The sequence below is a fragment of the Chenopodium album genome, chromosome 25 (genome assembly GCF_948465745.1).
Source record: "Chenopodium album chromosome 25, dcCheAlbu1.1, whole genome shotgun sequence".
In the NCBI taxonomy this organism is placed as follows: Eukaryota; Viridiplantae; Streptophyta; class Magnoliopsida; order Caryophyllales; family Amaranthaceae; genus Chenopodium; species Chenopodium album.
In genome coordinates, this window is record NC_137858.1 from 1,671,137 (window position 1) to 1,690,000 (window position 18,864).

An 18,864-nucleotide genomic window follows, 5' to 3' on the forward strand; every position below is an offset into this window, starting at 1 on the left:
GGGTGATTGAGGAGGCATTTCAACAATTCGCTAGAGAACGACTAGCCCTGTACTTGGGTCCTCATACATCATACTTGCCAACGGGCAACTGTAATGTATTAACTCATCATTAAATGTTAATTAACGATTCATAATCACGTTTTCGTTTGCGTGTTAGTGGTTCGGATGATGATTAGAGTTTGAAATACAAGGTTAAGAATTTTAATGTTTCTTGACTTTCATCCCACATATTTTCAGAGCAAAAACTTTCTTTTTTTTTCTTTCTTAAATTAGTCAAATTATTGCGCTTTATCAAGTACTTAATCATCAATGAACCGGAACAAGTTCATAATAAATCACCATTGAACAAGTAATGCGTGTTGTTAGCCTTGGGCTTAGCTCAACCCATGACCACTTGATCAAGGTTAAGCTTGATGTCAAAAGCTCGGCCAAGATTGACAATTCATGGTTTTCAAGATTAATCTAAACCAATTCTTTAATTACAATTAAGCTTAAGTTGATAAACATCAGCTAGTGTAAAGTCTATACTATGAAGTGCTTAAGACTCCGAATTCTAATCTGCCTCCATCTATATTCATTTGAGTATACACAAATCTAAATCATACAATCTTACAACAAAAAAATGATACAATTTGAGAACACCTAATAAAAAGTGGAACAAAGGGCATACATTTTAGCCAGTTTGAACTTCGCAGACGACTGTATGAAGAATGCCAACCTAATTTCCTATCAACTGACTAGTACAGAACCACTAATCTTTAACTAAAGCTTCTCTACAACTCTAACCACCAAAAAAAGTAAAAAGAAACATAATGTAGGAAGATTAAATAGAGGAGGTAAAATTCTAACAGCTAAAACAAACATTATACAAGCAAGAAGGTTCACATATCAGTACAAACCCTGTTAAACAATGTAACCTTGAATCTTCTAGCGATAAGTTAATGTTAAGATGATGATAAGATATATCTGAAACTGAGAGAAGGCAGATAGCAAAGCTGGGCTTCCATGAAGTGTGGATCTGCTACTATCTCAAAACAAGACAGCCAATAATGACGCAACACCCACTGCTTCTGGCACTTCCCCGTCCAAACTGATCAGTACACCAAACAAGTTTAAGTGAAGCTGTAGATTAGAAAATCAAGGAGAGATCATGTTGAATTGAAATCTTGACAATTGCTGAGGGATGGTGGAGATCACTGGTCCATATCTCTGCAACACCGAACAACTCATATTATTTTTCTAGTAAACATACAAGCATGCCGAAAACATACAAGCATGCACTGCTTATGAACTTATATAGAAACTTTTTAAAAAAAAATCATGTCACTTTTGGCACGATTTATGCTTATGTAAAATAAATTTGCCATTTGAAAGACCAAAAAGGAAAATGAACGATTCATTGATTGGAATCTCAACTAACCTGAACATTGTCATAAAGCTCGAAGAGGGGCACGGCCAACAACTTAAGATTTTTTGGTACAGCAAAGTATTCTCGCTCTGGCAAGTGGACCATGAAAAGCTTTTTACATTCCTGTTACAAAATCTTTCAAGGTCAGCCTGGTTCAAGAGACATCATGAAAAGAAAAGAGCACCTTCAAATTAATCCTTCACCTTAGGTTTTGTGATGTGAGGAGGGCAGTAGGGATACATCACTGTTTCAAAATTTGGCCTCCACCAGTTAGCAACACACTCACCAATCTGCAAAATAACATAATTTAGACCTTAATACGGTAATACCCTTTAAAAATATGTCTGTAGTAGAATTAGCTTCTAATAAACAATTCATGAGAAGCCAGATTGCCAGAATAACAGCAAAAAGGAAAGAACAGAAGGGTGTTCAAGATAGCCAGAATTAAAACAGCACAAAGGACACCAATGAATCATACCTGCCAATTAGGTTGATGAGCAGTCGAGTTAGCACCGAGTTTGCTGGAAAGTTTTCTCTTTAAACCATCAATTTCTGTTCACAAAAAATGAATAAAAATAAGGTAAGCAGAATGTGATAGAGCTAGGACGGTGAAAGCACTGAGATGATGATATCTTAACGCCATACCATTTTCACCAGGCTTCAAACGACCACCAGGAAGTTTGCAGAAAGTGTTTCCAATTTGTAATAGAAGAATGTGTGGATGATTATGCTCCTGGACCTGGTGAATAACCACCAAATTACTTAATTAAGACAAAGCATATACTGATATTTAATTTTATACAAATGTCATTTCAAAATCATGCTTGCACTATAATTAAAAACTCTGATGAGACATACTACAGAAATAAACAACCAAAACAGTCAAGAGCACTTCAAAAATAAAAATAATAATAAAAATAAATTCTTAGACCATTGAGGATTCAGTTGCACGTACTGACCTACCATACCAGGTCAAGGATTCAATCAATTCCAAGATCCAAATGTCATAGTTTATGATATAGTGATACACCAATGGTAAATGATACAAAACAACATAAAGGGGGGTAACAAGATCCTGAGACCACTGCACTTTTCCCTCTGTCCAGCTCTCATTTACTCATACAAGTTTTCTTTTTCCATCTTTCTATCTTAATATGCAGCTAACAAGAAATGTTCTCTCCCTCTTTGGATAAATGAACAAGCAATCCCTACACTCCCTTCCTTCTTCCTACAGCCATCAGAAATTAACAAATTTTTGAATTATGTGGGAAAGACATGCCATTTGGCCACTAGCTACCTTTGTTATGCTATACAGCTATACTAGATAGTTGAGTAATGCTAGGCACAGGGCTACCAGCTCCATCATCACCCAACTATGAGTCACGTTCTAAAATGTGCAATTGGATACGCAGATGTGGAGTAGTTTAGCAAAACCAAGTAGGATTTTGCAATCCTATACCCATTTCAATATTCAAGTACTAAACATTCTAGGTTCCAAAAAAATTATGGCTCGGTATCAGACTTTCATAATTTTGTAAAGTTGGGATATTCACCAATTACCCATACTAGAGCTTGCCATATGATACAAGAACCAGCTCAAATATTTGAAGAAGACTCAATACCCTTACAGTTAATAAATTCTGGGCCTCTTAAGAACAGTGATAGCTTTGAAGAGCACATAATCTGATCAGATAACTAGGCTTCAATATAATCCTCAACTTAGTGCTATTGTCCATAAAAATGCCTAGACAATAGTCTTTTCCAGCGAAGCCATCCTCGTGTCATCATGTGTCCTTCAACAAATCATCTCATACTGCTATACTACCAAACCATGTCTTGATAATGAACCAACCAAGATCATGACTCGCCTATCCTTCCACAATCCACCCACTATAAGAAAACCTACTTCTTTTATCCACAATCAACATACATCTTTCTTTAGCCTCTCCAGGCAATCCTAACTCTAACCCTCAACGAGAAAGCAAAAAACAAACATGTATCATTATTGGTAGTTTGAGGCCAAAAACAAAAATTACATGATTGTTCACAATACATAATAGATAAACAACCGTCATTCGGGATCACTGAAATATAGAAAAAGTATTTACAATCCTGATAATAGGAAACTCTTTGATCCAAAAACAATTAATTTTCAGGAAACAGACAAGAAACAAAACTTACAAAAAGAAGAAACATAATGTTTAACTTTCATATCCAATTGGAAGCACATGAATAACATCAGTAGCATGCTGAGAGTAACTTACAAGTAGAATTCCTTCCACACTGGTCCTCATGCCTTCTTTAAAGTAACTATAATTGAAAAAATACAGTGGGTCATATTGGTATCAATTGTATCTAACATTAAAATAATTGAAATAATAACCACACAAACATATTAGATAATTCATCAACATAAAAGTTTTTTTTATCAAACAGGCAATCAATAGTGCAAATTATATAGCCACCTTTAGGGTTTCCATCATTACCAAAACATTATAATCGGCAGGGAAGCAAAAACCATCGCATACAACAACTGTAAGGGGGTAAGATCAATCAACAAGCACATATGACTACAGTTGATTTTCATCAATACCATATATGGATATACCATCAGCAACCCCATCATCTACTTTCAATACATCTGTAAGGGATAAATTATTATTAAAAGCTTCTGCACTTTACAAACCTCTTTTATTAGTACATAATTCAGGAATCAGGAGCAATTAGTGAACAATGGTACCACATGTGAAAGGACCAGCTCCCTGTCCTATGGCAGTGCTACAGTATTACAGAATGTAATTCCCAGCATTAAATGAATAACACATATCAATCACAGCTCAATGTTAAGTTTATAGATTTCTTTTAAGATTCAAACATGGTACAAAATAGAACACACACTCAATATACAATACGGAAATGGAAACTATTGGTCAAACAAACTAGACCACAGAAATTTACACTCACCTGGTACCCATATCTTTTGTCGTGTCATGATGATAATCATTGATCATACAAACTTCATATACTGATGAGTGATGACAGGTTAAATTATTACCATTTCGGTTCTAATGATGTTTGATTCAGATCCACAAGTAGAAGACAGCTTGACAAAACCCTAAGATCACTAACATTGCAAAGGTTTTGATACAGAAACTCAAACTTTCTTTAAAAAGGTGGATGCAGGAAGCAAAATATTGTAGTATACTGGTAGGGGAAGTCCATATGATTACCGAAGGCAAGACTCTGAAGAAATACTCAATAATTATAGCTACTTCCTAATCTAAGAGTCCAGTTCATGAGAAATTGGCTTCAATTAGTGCAAATATACGACTACGAGTCCAATTCCCAACAACTTAACCTAAGTAAGCATACTAGTCTAATTACATGTGTTTCTCTTGCCTCATCTAATTCATCTTACTATCTATCTTAATTTCAAAAATTAAAAGATCCCCAAACCATAATACAGAATTCATCACCAGGATTTACCACCTATCAGACCCGACAAGCGGTACAACAAGCTCTAAATCACAACTTGTGGAAACCTCTTAAGAAGGAACACTGTTCATCTTAAAACCCTAAAACAAGGCTTGCCCTAATTAAGCACCAAATAACACAACTAACAGTAATTTTTAACAATTTTTCCCAAAAAATTCAAATTTTCCAATTGGGTATTTACAGGTCTAATACAGAAATCGCACAAAATTCAACCAAACAAAACATCAGCATCACAATCGAGCAAACAAAATTGAAACAGAGAACCCAAAGGTACCCAGATCAGAAAAATAGCGAAATTTTTTCCCTTTATAGTGAATTAGAACTATAATTTAAATTACTAACAACATAATCGAAGTAAGAAATCAAATCAATGGAAGAAAATTACTTGACTTTCATACGAGCAAGACGATCGGCAACAGAGGTATCTTTTTCAAGCTTGGGTTCTTTGGTGCCAAAGGTGTAGCTTGATAGTGGGTATACGGCTACCACTGACGACGAAGCTGCCACCATTGTTATCTTCTTCTTCTTCTGTATTTCGCAGGTTGTGTCGCGGGAAGGAAGAGCACCCTGTCTGTCTCTCGGTCACCTGATTTGTGTTTGCTTCGTGGGTTGGGAATCTATATCTATATCTATACTTAGTATTTAAAAACTCTAACCATGATACACACATGTTCACTATTCCAATCAAATGTGCCACATGTTCAATATTCTCTTTTCAATTCATATATTCATTTATATTCATTTATTTATATATATTCATATTAGTATTAAAAGGGTTAAGAATTAAAAGTTAAAAATAAATAATATTAATACTACATTTTTTTAAAAACCAATAATAATAACAATACATAATAATATTAATATTATTATTTTTTGATACTACATTTTTTTAAAAACCAATAATAATAATAATAATAACAATACATAAAAATATTAATCTTGTCGCACTAAAGCACCTTCCATATTACAAGCAATAATAATATGACCTTCCAGGCTTCCACCTGTTGAAGTTAGAATCATTTCCCTTTTTTATTTTTAAAATTTTTTATTTTTGTTTGAGACACATAATCAATTAATCATCTTCTACCTTTATTACCTTTTTATTACACATTAATGATTTCTAATATGGAGTATTTGCAAACCCACAACTCTTCCTCTTCATAATCCCCTAGCTGCTGATCAATGTTCATCGGCAAATTGTACCCATAACTCTTCCTCTTCATCTCCCCTCTTCAATTCCCACAAATTAAATTTCTTAAATCATGTTTTCGGTTACAAATTTTGCCCATAATTATAATAATGGTAATGATGATTTTTGGGTATTTATTCACTCATCTCTCAATGCAATATTAACTCTCTACAACATAGTACCTCCATCATCAAATCTATATGCAGAAATACCTTCACATTTGGTGAATTTCTATCATCTTGTGGTTTTTTTTTAAACATAATTATTCTTATTATTCTGATTTTGTTGATTTGTTGAATTTATATATGACAACCCGCAATTAACAAGATTTATAAATTGTTGTTTGATTTTGTAGAGAGCTAGATGCAAATTGAAGGTTGTTGCAAGAGGTAAATCTCTTCGGCTACTTTAATCTACTATTTGGTATAAGCTTCAACATTTTTGGGGAATCAACATTGTGTTGTTGCATTAGCTTATCTGAATTTGGTTTGTTTTTCCTTCTCTATATGTTACTTTCATAATCTATATTCCCAATAGATGTCGGTTTCGACATAATTTGATTGATAGTGAGTCATAATTAATACGATTCAGGTTATAGTTTATCATGAGTTGTCCAACAATGACCAACCAAAGTATCCTTTCAGTCTAAGTGTATAGCTGCAAAATTACGGCTTAACACCCACAATTAGTTGATGTAATATAAGATTGAAAAAAGAAAAACCCCACAAATTAAAGGAAAGGGACTAATTATTGAATTGAAAACATATGAAAAAATTATTAGACGAAAGTCAAGAACTTTAAAAGGAGTACCTTGATGAAAGAGGGAGATTAGATTAAGGAATTGAAAAAGTTAGTCCATGATACCATGAATTCTCTTTTCTGAATCATTATATTATTGAACTTTTGAGATTTTATTGCTTTTGCTATTTTTTTTTTTCACTTTCTCCTCTGTGAAATAAGTATGTGATACTCTTATTAAGACATCTTCAATTTAGCAATATTGTACCCTACTCAATAATTGTTGGTGTGTGATGCATAATCATGGAAATGATATTTTTGAATTATTAAAGTTTCTTGGTTAAAAAAAGCCCCTTACTCATATCAATATTACTAATTCACAGGAAAGACGACAGCAGCCCAGAAATAGAAGAGAGTCAACAGCAAAAATAGCAAAAAGAAAACAGAAATACTGATGCTACACGACAAAGAATGACATCTCATTCTCATCTATCCCATGTAACCATAGTCACTTTAGACATATATTAAATAATAATTTGATCTACAATTTAATGTAATACAGAGTGTTAATTTTATTTCCCAATTTCAGTTAGATTATTAGCTTACACTAGAATTAATTTAAATCTAATTAGATTACCTACAAATGTGTTTTCATATGTAATCATGGACAAATTTTCCCTAAATTAGATGATGCACTCATCTTTTCTTCCCTAATAAACCAAGGGGTTTGTTAAAAATAGTTTGACATGTTCATGCTCAAGAGTGGATTACTTTCATAATAATAATTATTAAATCCATACCCCCAAAAAAACCAACTAATAACAAGCTCGTACATTGTACGGGCCTAAAGACTAGTTTGGAACTTGATTAAAAGTTGATGTCAATTAGATGTCAATTAAGGGTTGTTTGGTTGGGGTTAATAATCAAAGGGAAAGGGAATGAACATGCCTCATTCCCTTTGTTGCTGTTTGTTTGTCAATTTTTTCATTCCCTTTACTCATTTTTAAGTTTACCCCAAATCCTTCTATCTTGATTCCCCACCCTCCCCCCCTAGACTTTTCCATCCCTTTCCTAAGCCACCACTACACACACCAGCCACCACCTTACCCACTTACCCCCACCGCACAAGTACCTCGCCGGAGCTCACCTAGCCCTCGTCGGAACTCGCCGGAGCTCGCCCAGTCCTCGCCGGCAGGAACCGCACTTACCCTTCTCCAAATCGCAACCCATCGCACCTCCCATAGAAGAATTTTCACCTCGCTGGAAAAACTTAACTTGCCTACGAAAACCTAGCCTCGTCCCCTTAAAACCGCCGGCTGTCGCTGCCCTTACCCTCGAAACAACGACGGCCGGCAGTTTTAAGGGGACGAGGCTGGGTTTCTAGGGTTTTTCGTGGGCGGGGGAAGGTTGTCGTGGGTGGGGGAAGGCTTCCCGGGGGGAATGGAGGGGCGGCGAGAGGTGTGGAAGGTGCGCCGAGGGCCGACGAAGCCCGTTGACGTTGTGGCTGGCGGTGGGGTGGCTCGTGGTGGCTGGAAAATGTGAAGAAAGGGATGTGTGGTGGTGGTGATTCCCCTTAGTTTTTTTAAAACCAAATAACATACTACTTGGAAAGGGTTTCATTCCATTCTCCTACATTCCCTTTGTTCATTCCATTCCGATTCCCCCACGCGAACTAAACGACCCCTTAGTTTAATTGGTTAAGGTTTTACAACGCGACTCGATTAATGGTTTAGAATTCGCTATTAATATTAGAAGCATTATGCTATATCGGAGAGTATTAGGGCACAAGTTTAAAGTTGTTGATTTTTATTTTTTTTCAAACGAAAAATAATATGTTCATGTAGGTGATAAAAAATATAAAAAATTAAAAATCAAGTTGTATGTTCAATACATAATTAATAACATTGGAAAGGTTTTAACATTTTACTAGATCAATAACATTTCGATTCAGATAATCGATCCGAAAACAAGCCTATAAAGTTTCACCTTGTTTTCCATAAAATTTCTATGATAGGCATTTATTTTCCTTAGATGATTGTGGTTTTACTTTCTACAAATTACCATAGGTTTTCTTTCCTTTAATTTTCACATTCTCAATATATAGTTATACTGTTTTCTACTTACTAGGACAACTTAAAAGTTGATTTTAAAATCTGTATTCTTTTTTACAAAATAAACCTATAAGGGTTGACATTTAAGATTTATGACCCAATTTCAATTATATTACAATCTATTGTGTCTAAGAGTGAGGATACCTCAAGTGGTTAAAGCTCTTCCCCCGGCGTTAAGTAATCCAATTTGGGTCTATTTTGTCTCTTTATACACTGAATACACATTGTTCAACGCAAAACCTTTCAATTAGTTAATGTCATGCCTATCTAGATTATTTTTTGCCTTTTTCATTATTTATGTTATTAGACTCAAATCAATAGGATAGTTGGCACCAACCAAATTATTTAATGAGTTAAACCTTACAAAATTAAAATAAATGTCCATCGGTAATTTATTTTATGCATTATTGTTCCATCACTATTGCAAAAATACAAAATTTACAAATCCAAAATAATACTTCCTCCGTTTTTTTTAGTCGACACGTTTCTTTAGTTACGTTTGCTGATGCACAAATTTAACTATTAATATCTTTAAAAACCAATAAGTAAAAAATATAAAGAGTTGATATTACGAAAATATATATCATGGTTAATCTAACAAGATTTCACAAGACTATATTTTTCATTACGTATAAATCACAAAACATGGCGAAAAGTGAAGTATGTGAATAATGCTAAAGTCAAAACGTGTCAACTGAGGTAGTACTCCGTAGTCCATATAGTATAATACAATGAAATGGATAAGATCATTAAGACATTAGTTAACTTAAGCTGTCTTCTTCAATAGTCCTTAAAAATAATTTTCTTTTTTCTAATGGATAACCACTAAATAATTTTGTTTATACAGTTCTTCCGACTATAAATGAAGTCACAATCAAAAATTTGAAGAGAGAAAAAGCACATTCAACGCCGAAGAAGAGGTAAGTTGAAAATCTCTTTGATTAATCACAAACGCTTCATCATTCAAGTATGTCAGCAATATTATCGTACCCCATTTCATATTTTACTGTTAATTTGATTATGTAGAATTATCACACCCCATTTCATATGTTTGATTGGAGAAAAAAAAAAATGCTCAATTTTGATGTCTCTGAAAACCCTTAAAAGTTTATGATTATTTGCCCATCATGTTTATTGTAATTGTTTACTGGCACAAGTGCACAACTAGTTTTTGGGCCCGTTTGATGCACGGGTTTTACGAAAGATAGATATTCCGGTTTCTGGGTCATTTGGGGTATGATGTTTGGTATTCTAATGAAAATTTACTTTGATGAGAGTAAAGGGGTGTTGGATTTTATTATGTAGAACTGCAAACGAGTGATTGTTTACTGTTTAGTGGAATTGTGTAATTGAGTGTTTGCTGGTTTTATGGTGTTCAATTTGTCGAATTTTTTAGACACCCTTTTCTTATTGTCTAAGATTTTAGGGGTAAGACTGCATACATCTTGACCTCAGGATGCTGTGGCTATGGCAGGATTTGTATCGGGTTGTATCGTTGTTGTTGCTGTTGTTGTGTGCTTGGTGTGTGACAGGACTATGTAGATGCTTTGGAGAAATAGTAGCAATAAATTTATGAATGGTTCAGTTGTTAGAAATTGATTATGTGTTTTAAGTTATGTAATTCGTTCGAGAGGGGGAGAGTGAGGGAGTTTGATTGGTGACTGAGAAGAATAGTATTTTGATTCTTTAGAGAAGTATGTAGAAGTTGAGGGTCAATATATGTGGGTGAAAAAGCACTTATATTTAGGATTTCAGGCTGTGTTCTCTTCAACTTATCTATGCTGAATTGATTTAGATTGATCTTAACCGAGTTGGACTATGCTTATTTGATTGTTGTTTTTCATCTAATTTCTGTTGAATGGAACACTGAAACTGTACTGAATTATTCATTTGCGCATCTAAGAAAACTTTATTTTACGTGAAAAACAAATCCTACCCCGTGTCTTGCTTCTGTCATTCTATTGGTCATTATATTGTGTATGATAATACTTTGCCAGCTGTTTGCTGAGTGCTTGCAGTGACATCTGATACAGGAATGATGGAGAACTATGAGGAACACAGTGGTGATGTGTATGATGATTGTTCGATCAAATTGGTTAGTTTTACATCTATATTTTGACTGTGTCATCGTAATCCTGTATCATGGATTGAACTATTATATGCTTGTTTTGCTTCAGAGAGTCAATCCTAAAAGGAGACGGGATAAAGTTTATGTTGGTTGTGGAGCTGGCTTTAGTGGTGACAGGCCAATGGCAGCTTTTAAGTTGCTTCAAAGTGTGAAGGAGCTTAACTATATTGTACTTGAGTGTCTTGCTGAGCGCACTCTAGCTGACCGGTACAAGGAGATGGTATCTGGCGGAGATGGTTATGACCCACGCAGTATGTTTGCTGTATTTCTTGGCTACTTGCCAATTTACCATTGGCTTTTATAAGATTTGTCAATCACTCAATCTGCTTTATAATTCCTGGTTTGCTTTGACCCTCCCTCTCTTATTTAAGAAGTAGAATGTGCTACCAAAATCAGTTTTTTGTGTATCGTTTAGTTTCTACTCCATTAATTGTGTCTGTTACATACATGCAGTTTCGGAGTGGATGCACTTGCTTTTACCTCTGGCTGTAGAAAGGGGAACATGCATAATTACAAATATGGGTGCAAGTGAGAGCTTTTTTTTGTTTGATTTATGTAGTGTAGTTGAGATCATGGATACAATCTAAGAATTTTTCCATTAATTGTGTCTGATTCCTTCTATACAAAAGTGGATCCAATTGGTGCTCAGCTGAAGGTCCTTGAAATCGCAAACAGCCTGGGGCTTAGTATAACAGTTGTTGTTGCACATGAAGTTGCCTTCAAAGATCCAGGTAATACTTGTTTGAATGTTAAGGAAATGTTTTTTGAATTTTTTTTTTTTGTGCTTAAGTAACTGTTGGAAGGTGAATTTGATATCATTAAAACTTACTAAGTCCCCTCTATTGTATTTTCTTTCTCTAAAATTCAGGGTCAGCATCCTCACATAATATGTCTTTTGTCATGGATGGTGTAAGAAACTGATGCCCTTGCAGTAGTATCATACTATCATAGAGTTGGTATCTTCATTTTGATTGGAAAAAAGCTGTCTCTTTGGTACATATTGGCTTATTCTATATTCCTTGTCATTGAAGGGTATTAGCACATATCTAGGTGCGGCACCAATTGTCAGGTGTCTTGAGTTATACAAGCCAAATGTCATCATTACTAGTCGTGTAGCAGATGCTGCCCTATTCTTAGGTCCAATGGTGAGAATTTTCTCTGCTGTGCCTCTTGCATGCAATTGACAGCAACATATATCTGTTAATGTGCCTTACAGTTTGGGAGATTAATATAATTTAGGTAGATTGTGTATTAAACTACAGTTCTTCCTTTCTATCATCACTGCCCAAGAGAGTGGGTGGAAGTGGGCTGATTTATTGGGGAAAAAGCTGAAAAACTTATTCCCTGGCAGTAGGACTTATTGTGTACACATTTGGTGTTGAAGAACTGGCATCTCTTTCACTTTATTTTTTATTTATTTTTTTTTAATTTTTTTTTTTTTTTAAGTTGGCTGCTTAGATTTGACCATCAAAGGAACAAAGATCGTGAATATATTGTTGGACTTGTACTTAATAGCTGCTACTATACAGTTTTTTCCTTGGTAAAATCTACAAATGTTGGTTGAGCTGCAAAAATATTTTTGTTTGCTCTTTTACTTTTTTTTTTTTTAATTTCCTTGTGTAGCTGGTAATATCATTCAGATTGTCAGTAGTCTATACTTTGATTAACAGGTTTATGAGCTGGGCTGGAATTGGGATGATCTGGAGCAGCTAGCACAAGGAGCTTTAGCAGGCCACCTTTTAGAGTGTGGTGGTCAGCTGACTGGAGGTTATTTTATGCACCCAGGTTAGTGTTTCTTTTGGCAGTTTCTATGCTTCAACATTCTATATTTTTTTTGAACTTGGAATCTTTATATACCTCATGTAGGAGACAAACACAGAGATATATCTTTTCAGTGTCTTTTGGATTTATCACTTCCATTTGCTGAAGTCAATTACCTGGGAGAAGTATGTGTGGCCAAGGCTGATGGCAGTGGTGGTGCTCTGAACTTTAGTACTTGTGCTCAGCAGCTTCTCTATGAGATTGCAGATCCAAGTGCTTATGTCACTCCTGATGTGGTAACGTGTCTATTCTATTTGAAACTATGTTGATGGGTGGGAAACTGGGAATTACAGAATATTTTTCTTCTTCTGACGCAGGTCTTAGATATTCGGAATGTTACATTTGAACCCTTATCCAGCAGCAAGATTCTCTGCACTGGAGCAAAACCCTCAGCTACTTCAACTCCTGAGAAACTTCTGCAATTGGTGCCGAAGGTATGGATGATTCTTAACTTTCTGCAAATAGTATATATAAACTACGTCGTTTAATATGTTAATCCTTTTGCAATTGACATAATACGTATCTGCTTTTTTGTCCTGTTATGTTCTGGCTTGTGCATTATGTATTATTTTATTTTTATATATTTGTGAATCTTTATCCAATTGTTCTCTATCTGGTCTAGGAGTCTGGATGGAAAGGGTGGGGAGAGATTTCTTACGGAGGTTATGAATGCGTTAAACGTGCAAGAGCAGCTGAGTATCTGGTAAATATGCTGTTCTCTGATTCTTTTTGAATTTTCAATTGTGCTTGCAGTACAATGTAGGAGTACATTCTGAGACATGACTAAAGACTGCTGCAAATTTATCATTTTTGACAATCAGGCTTAGTGGGTTTCAATATTTCATATGCGTTTAGGTTAGATCTTGGATGGAAGAATCATATCCAGGCATTAATAGCCGTATAATCTCTTACATTATTGGACTTGATAGCCTGAAAGCAGTCTGCAATGAAAGTATTACCTCAATAGCATCTGGGTGTCGAGACATAAGGCTACGCATGGATGGACTATTTGAGGTTGAGGAGCATGCAATCAAATTTGTCAGAGAATTCACTGCTTTATATACAAATGGGCCTGCTGGTGGAGGTGGTATAAGGTAAATCACCCCCTTGCCTTGATATATACTGTATTTCTTAATTATAAAATGGAACGTATAGAACCATCTAAACATAACGAAGTTAGTCTACAAAACTCAATTTCCTCACTTGCAGTTTTCAGTTGATTCCTTGTATATCACAATTCCTTAATTGATGTTTGGTTATTCATCTGCTTACTTTCTGTTCTATTGCAGTACTGGGCACAAGAAAGAAGTACTTTTGGTAAAACAACTGGTATGTATCCCTTTCTAGCTGCCTCAAATATTAAATTTCTGATCTAGATTGACCTGTATTTTCAGCCAGCTCAGAAGTTGTGCTTGGCTATGAAGTGATCAAGTGACGAATCACATGAGTAAATCTTTGCAGGTTGGACGCGAGTCTATTTTCTGGCATATTAAGGCTAAGAGCACAAACATGGCTAACACAATCGATCATGAACACAAGACGAAGAGACTAAAAATGCCAACTTCCATTTCAGACAAGTCAGTTCTATTACCTGATGGTCTTATTGATTTGTCTGATCAGAACCTTGACATAATATCAAGTACATATCCCAGTTTTCCTGCACCATCAGGCAAGAAAGTTCCTCTGTATGAAGTTGCACATATCAGGGTCGGAGATAAAGGCAATGACATGAACTTTTCCATCATCCCCCATTTCTTTCAAGATATCGATAGGTTGCAGGTGATAATAAGTCCTGAATGGGTGAAGAAAGTATTGTCTCCTCTGTTGAATCCTTCTCCATTTCCGCACCCAGATGCCATTTCAAAGAGAGATAAATGGGTCAAAGAAAATGTTAAAGTTGAGATCTATGAGGTCAAGGGCATTCATTCGTTGAATGTTGTGGTTCGCAATATTCTTGATAGTGGTGTCAACTGTTCTAGGAGAATTGATCGTCATGGGAAAACCATATCAGATATCATACTGTCCCAGCAAGTCATGTTGCCATAACTACCATTCAGTAACAAATTGTATCGAAATTCAGAAAATCGCATTGAGATTATAGGCTGAATATTGCAAGGATTGATAACTTGCAAACTTTATCCAATAACTGCTCAACTATATGGAAATAATACCGGATTTTATAAATTTTTTTTATTTATTTTTTTTTTTTTTTTTTTGTGATTTTAAACAAATACAATGTTGGTTTCTACGTCCCAGAAATAATGTATCTTCTCGTTTATTTCTGATTTGACTGACTGAACTCTGAAGGTTATAAGTAACATTTTTATCATATTTGCGCTTGGGGTGATGACACTGCGAATGAGGTAATGTCTTTATCTATCATGTCTAGCTGATCTGTGATCTCTATTCTTTCTCTGCCTTTCTATGAGCTTGGGGATTCATTAAAATGTATTGCCAATATTTTATAAAGCTTACTTACCAATATTTTCTCTTAATTTTTTTTTTATTATTAATTAATTCTATTTGTTTAGGTCGGACCTATAGGGGACAGGGTCGTATCTCTTCTCTGCTCCTCATGGTATGCAAGTAATGCACATTTCAATTATATAATTGGTCCAAATGAACCTTTTTGTTTATTATTTTTACATATATGTGGGCTATTATTTTTTAAGATCTTGTCTTCTGTTAAAGAATTATTGTATGAAATATATTAAATCTTTATTTTATATATTCTTGAGAATCTATAAATATAAAGGGCTAAATTAACTTCACCTTCTAAAACTAGTCAACCAGAAAAAACTGTCAAACACAACCATAACAAAACAGATGTCAACTTTTCTGATATTGCATCCTTTGGAAAAAGTCAGACCACCCTTCATTTTCTCTTCCACATTTAGTGCCTAGCCTGCAATTCTCACCTCATAATTTTTGGATGTCTTTTTTCAAACCATGATTTCTGTGGGAGCTAATAAACTGGCAAACGAGTCGTATAAATCAGTTTTGTTCGGACAAATTAGAGACTTTGTTCAAACTGATCAATAGTCCAATTTGAGGCTGTGGCTTAGGATTTGCTGCATAGAGATGCTTTGACAAATCCCTCTCTTTGATATAGATCTTTCTTTCTGTGCGGTTGGGGATTCAAGAAGTTAACTAATGATTTGTTGCTGATCATAGCCTTGATTTTCGATAATAAACAAAATTTCGTAGAAATTATTTCATACGAAAGAGTTGCAAATATGGCATTTACTGGAACTCTTGACAAATGCAAGGCTTGTGACAAAACTGTCTATTTTGTGGATTTGTTATCAGCTGATGGGGCAACTTTTCATAAGTCCTGCTTCAGATGCAGTCACTGCAATGGAACACTCGTGGTACGTTTCTTTTCCGCTAAAATGTCATATTATTGCTTTGTGTCTAACAATGTCTTAAACTCTTGTAAAATTTCTGAAGGAAGATACATTTATGTACCTTCTATTCTCAATCCCAGATTTCATTTGATATTTTATTATTGGTCTCCTGATTTCCTGACTTCACCTGTTTCTCGTTTCCAGAATTTAAAATGTGACGTTCATATTATCTGATTACATATCATAAATAATAATGAAGACATAATGTAATGTAGAAATGTACAAATAATTTAATTGTTGAATAACTTTGTTACATTGACAGATGAGCAACTACTCTTCGATGGATGGAGTCCTCTACTGCAAAACTCACTTTGAACAGCTATTCAAAGAATCCGGGGATTTCCGTAAAAACTTTCAAGCAGGTAAATGTTACTCTGTAAATAATTGATTTATGCCTCAGATATTCATAAATCTCTTCAGTTCTTCATACTTAGTATATTTTTCTTACAATTTTCCTGATCTATTTCCTCCTCAGGACCCAAGACAGACCGGCAATATGAGCAGGTACATTTCCATCATATACTTTGTATATTACTCGTAATTTCCATGATTCATACTTTGTCCCATTTTATCCCTTTTTTCAAATTTTTTACAGAAATTTTAATCCCATTTTTCTCTGTTGATTTCTCAAATTTGATTTTATTATTGTCATTTTCTTTGAGCAGGGCAGGACCCCTAACAAACTCTCTTCCTTCTTCTCTGGAACCCAAGAAAAGTGTCCTGCTTGTAATAAAACTGTCTATCCATTGGAAAAGGTAAGATTTTCTTACGTTCAATCCCTATACCCCCATCTTGTTGTTTGATGGTATTTGTTCCGTTTGTTTTTGTTGAAGAATTCAACCATGATTTTAGGAAGCCGAATATGAGTTTTTTTCCCCCCCCCCCACAAATTAGTATCAGTAGTTGCTACTTTACCCCTTTGTCATGATTTGCAATCTCGGGTTTTACATCCAACAAAACGCGTATAAATTTGAAGGATTTAGAATAATGCCCTCGAGATTGGATTATTTTCCTCTTTATATGACACAGATTTATTATCCCCCTCCCAACAAAATAAAGAAAAGATCTAAATGGAAGTAGTCTTTCTAATTGAATGATATCCTTAAGGAAGATGAAAGTTGATTGATTCTTGTAGCCATTGTACATAACCCGACATGCATCTTCATTTTCTTTTACGTTCACAGATAACAATGGAGGGAGAATCCTACCACAAGACATGCTTCAGGTGTGCTATTGGAGGGTGTTCTCTTACACACTCATCCTATGCTGCTCTCGATGGAATCCTCTACTGCAGGCACCATTTCCAGCAGTTGTTCATGGAGAAAGGAACCTACAGTCATGTAAAGGCTGCTGCTAAAAAGAATGCATCATCTTTAGCCGAAGCAAGAGACGAACCAGAAGCCAATACAGCTGAGCCAGTAGCCGAAGCTAAAGCCGCAGTAGAAACTGAGACAATTCCTGCAGAAGAAACTGCTGAAGCATAATCTTTAAAAAAAAAAAAAAAAGGATTTTGATATCATATTAGCTCCTAACTACAACAGCTTTCTTGTAATGGATTTTACTGGCCTTCGGGCATTTCTAATCATTTTTAGCTCCCAAATGAGTCAGGAAATTTTCCCTTAGTCACAGAAAACTTCAACAATGTAATTTTTAATTTAATTGACATGTTTGGCCATTCAATTTGTCATGGTGAATATTTCTTTCTTTTTTGTAACACTTGAGATAATTTATAAGACATTTTTTTACTGTTTATGTTTGACATGGTATCTTGTGGTTTTATAGTCTCCAACTCTCCATAATAAAAATGCCGAACTTCATTGTATTGAATTACCAATTCATTCAAGATTTGTACTATTGTAGGATACACAGAGACATTATTTTATTTTTTAAATGTCAAGGAATGGATACCAAAGGTGTCCTTTACAGCCCTACATAAGAGGTTGACCTAAGTAGATAAATTGGTATTTAGTAGAATAAAAACAAGGATATCAAATATTTAAATTGGACAAGAAAGACTTGTCAATTAGATACTTTTATAATATTAGATTGGATAAGAATAAGGTGAATACAATCACTGAATCACATATTAAATCATGAATACATGTGCACGATATTCAATATGCACCTAAAGAACACAAGGACTTTTTTTTTGAACGGGGAAGACACTAGGACATAGTTAAAGAAAATGTGAAAAGTTTTATTATAAATAAAAGTATAAAATAGATTAATAGAACTACAAAATATAAGAATGTAAGAATAATGGATTATGTCCATTCATCAAAATATCATAGCTCTTTAACATGTAATTTCGTACGTAGTATATAAATTTACGTTCATGTGGTGCAAAGTGAATGCTATGCACATGTACATCTTTGCACTTCATCTCAAATCAACTCATGACAAGTTATAAAGTACTGTAATTTTTAATAATTACGGTAAACATTTTTTTTATGACCTATATTACAGTAATAATTACTGTAATTTCTTATTAAGTAATTAATTTATGACGTTGCTCTATTTTTTCCATTATAAAAAAGCTTTTCTCAAATTCTCATAATCTCATTACT

General features: G+C 34.6%; 3 protein-coding genes across 5 annotated transcripts; 2 read left to right on the plus strand and 1 right to left on the minus strand.

The window, feature by feature from the left end:
- Positions 1–538: 538 nt before the first annotated feature.
- LOC145614506 (pre-mRNA cleavage factor Im 25 kDa subunit 2) lies at positions 539–5,500 on the minus strand. Its single transcript, XM_081669562.1, has 7 exons — positions 5,289–5,500; positions 3,673–3,718; positions 2,054–2,147; positions 1,887–1,960; positions 1,612–1,698; positions 1,421–1,531; positions 539–1,209 (listed from the first exon to the last, which is right to left on the minus strand). The coding sequence occupies exons 1-7, from the start codon at positions 5,411–5,413 to the stop codon at positions 1,138–1,140; spliced, it is 609 nt and encodes a 202-aa protein (XP_081525688.1). The 5' UTR covers positions 5,414–5,500; the 3' UTR covers positions 539–1,137.
- Positions 5,501–9,748: 4,248 nt separating this feature from the next.
- Positions 9,749–15,172, plus strand: LOC145613085 (uncharacterized). Of its 3 annotated transcripts, none has more exons than XM_081668142.1 (14): positions 9,749–9,861; positions 10,975–11,036; positions 11,119–11,320; positions 11,523–11,597; positions 11,699–11,800; positions 11,938–11,978; positions 12,101–12,214; positions 12,740–12,854; positions 12,936–13,126; positions 13,208–13,324; positions 13,513–13,593; positions 13,746–13,984; positions 14,180–14,219; positions 14,352–15,172. In XM_081668142.1, the coding sequence occupies exons 2-14, from the start codon at positions 10,977–10,979 to the stop codon at positions 14,934–14,936; spliced, it is 1,962 nt and encodes a 653-aa protein (XP_081524268.1). In that variant the 5' UTR covers positions 9,749–9,861; positions 10,975–10,976; the 3' UTR covers positions 14,937–15,172. The 3 variants fall into 3 exon arrangements, with proteins under 3 accessions (XP_081524268.1, XP_081524267.1, XP_081524266.1); XM_081668141.1 differs by having other exon boundaries at positions 9,794–9,861; positions 10,960–11,036; XM_081668140.1 differs by having other exon boundaries at positions 9,796–9,861; positions 10,939–11,036.
- Positions 15,173–15,535: 363 nt separating this feature from the next.
- On the plus strand, positions 15,536–18,063 carry LOC145613086 (LIM domain-containing protein PLIM2c-like). The gene is made up of 5 exons (XM_081668143.1): positions 15,536–16,261; positions 16,560–16,659; positions 16,773–16,801; positions 16,963–17,052; positions 17,482–18,063. Exons 1-5 carry the CDS (start codon positions 16,127–16,129, stop codon positions 17,779–17,781), a joined length of 654 nt encoding a protein of 217 aa, XP_081524269.1. The 5' UTR covers positions 15,536–16,126; the 3' UTR covers positions 17,782–18,063.
- Positions 18,064–18,864: the final 801 nt, after the last annotated feature.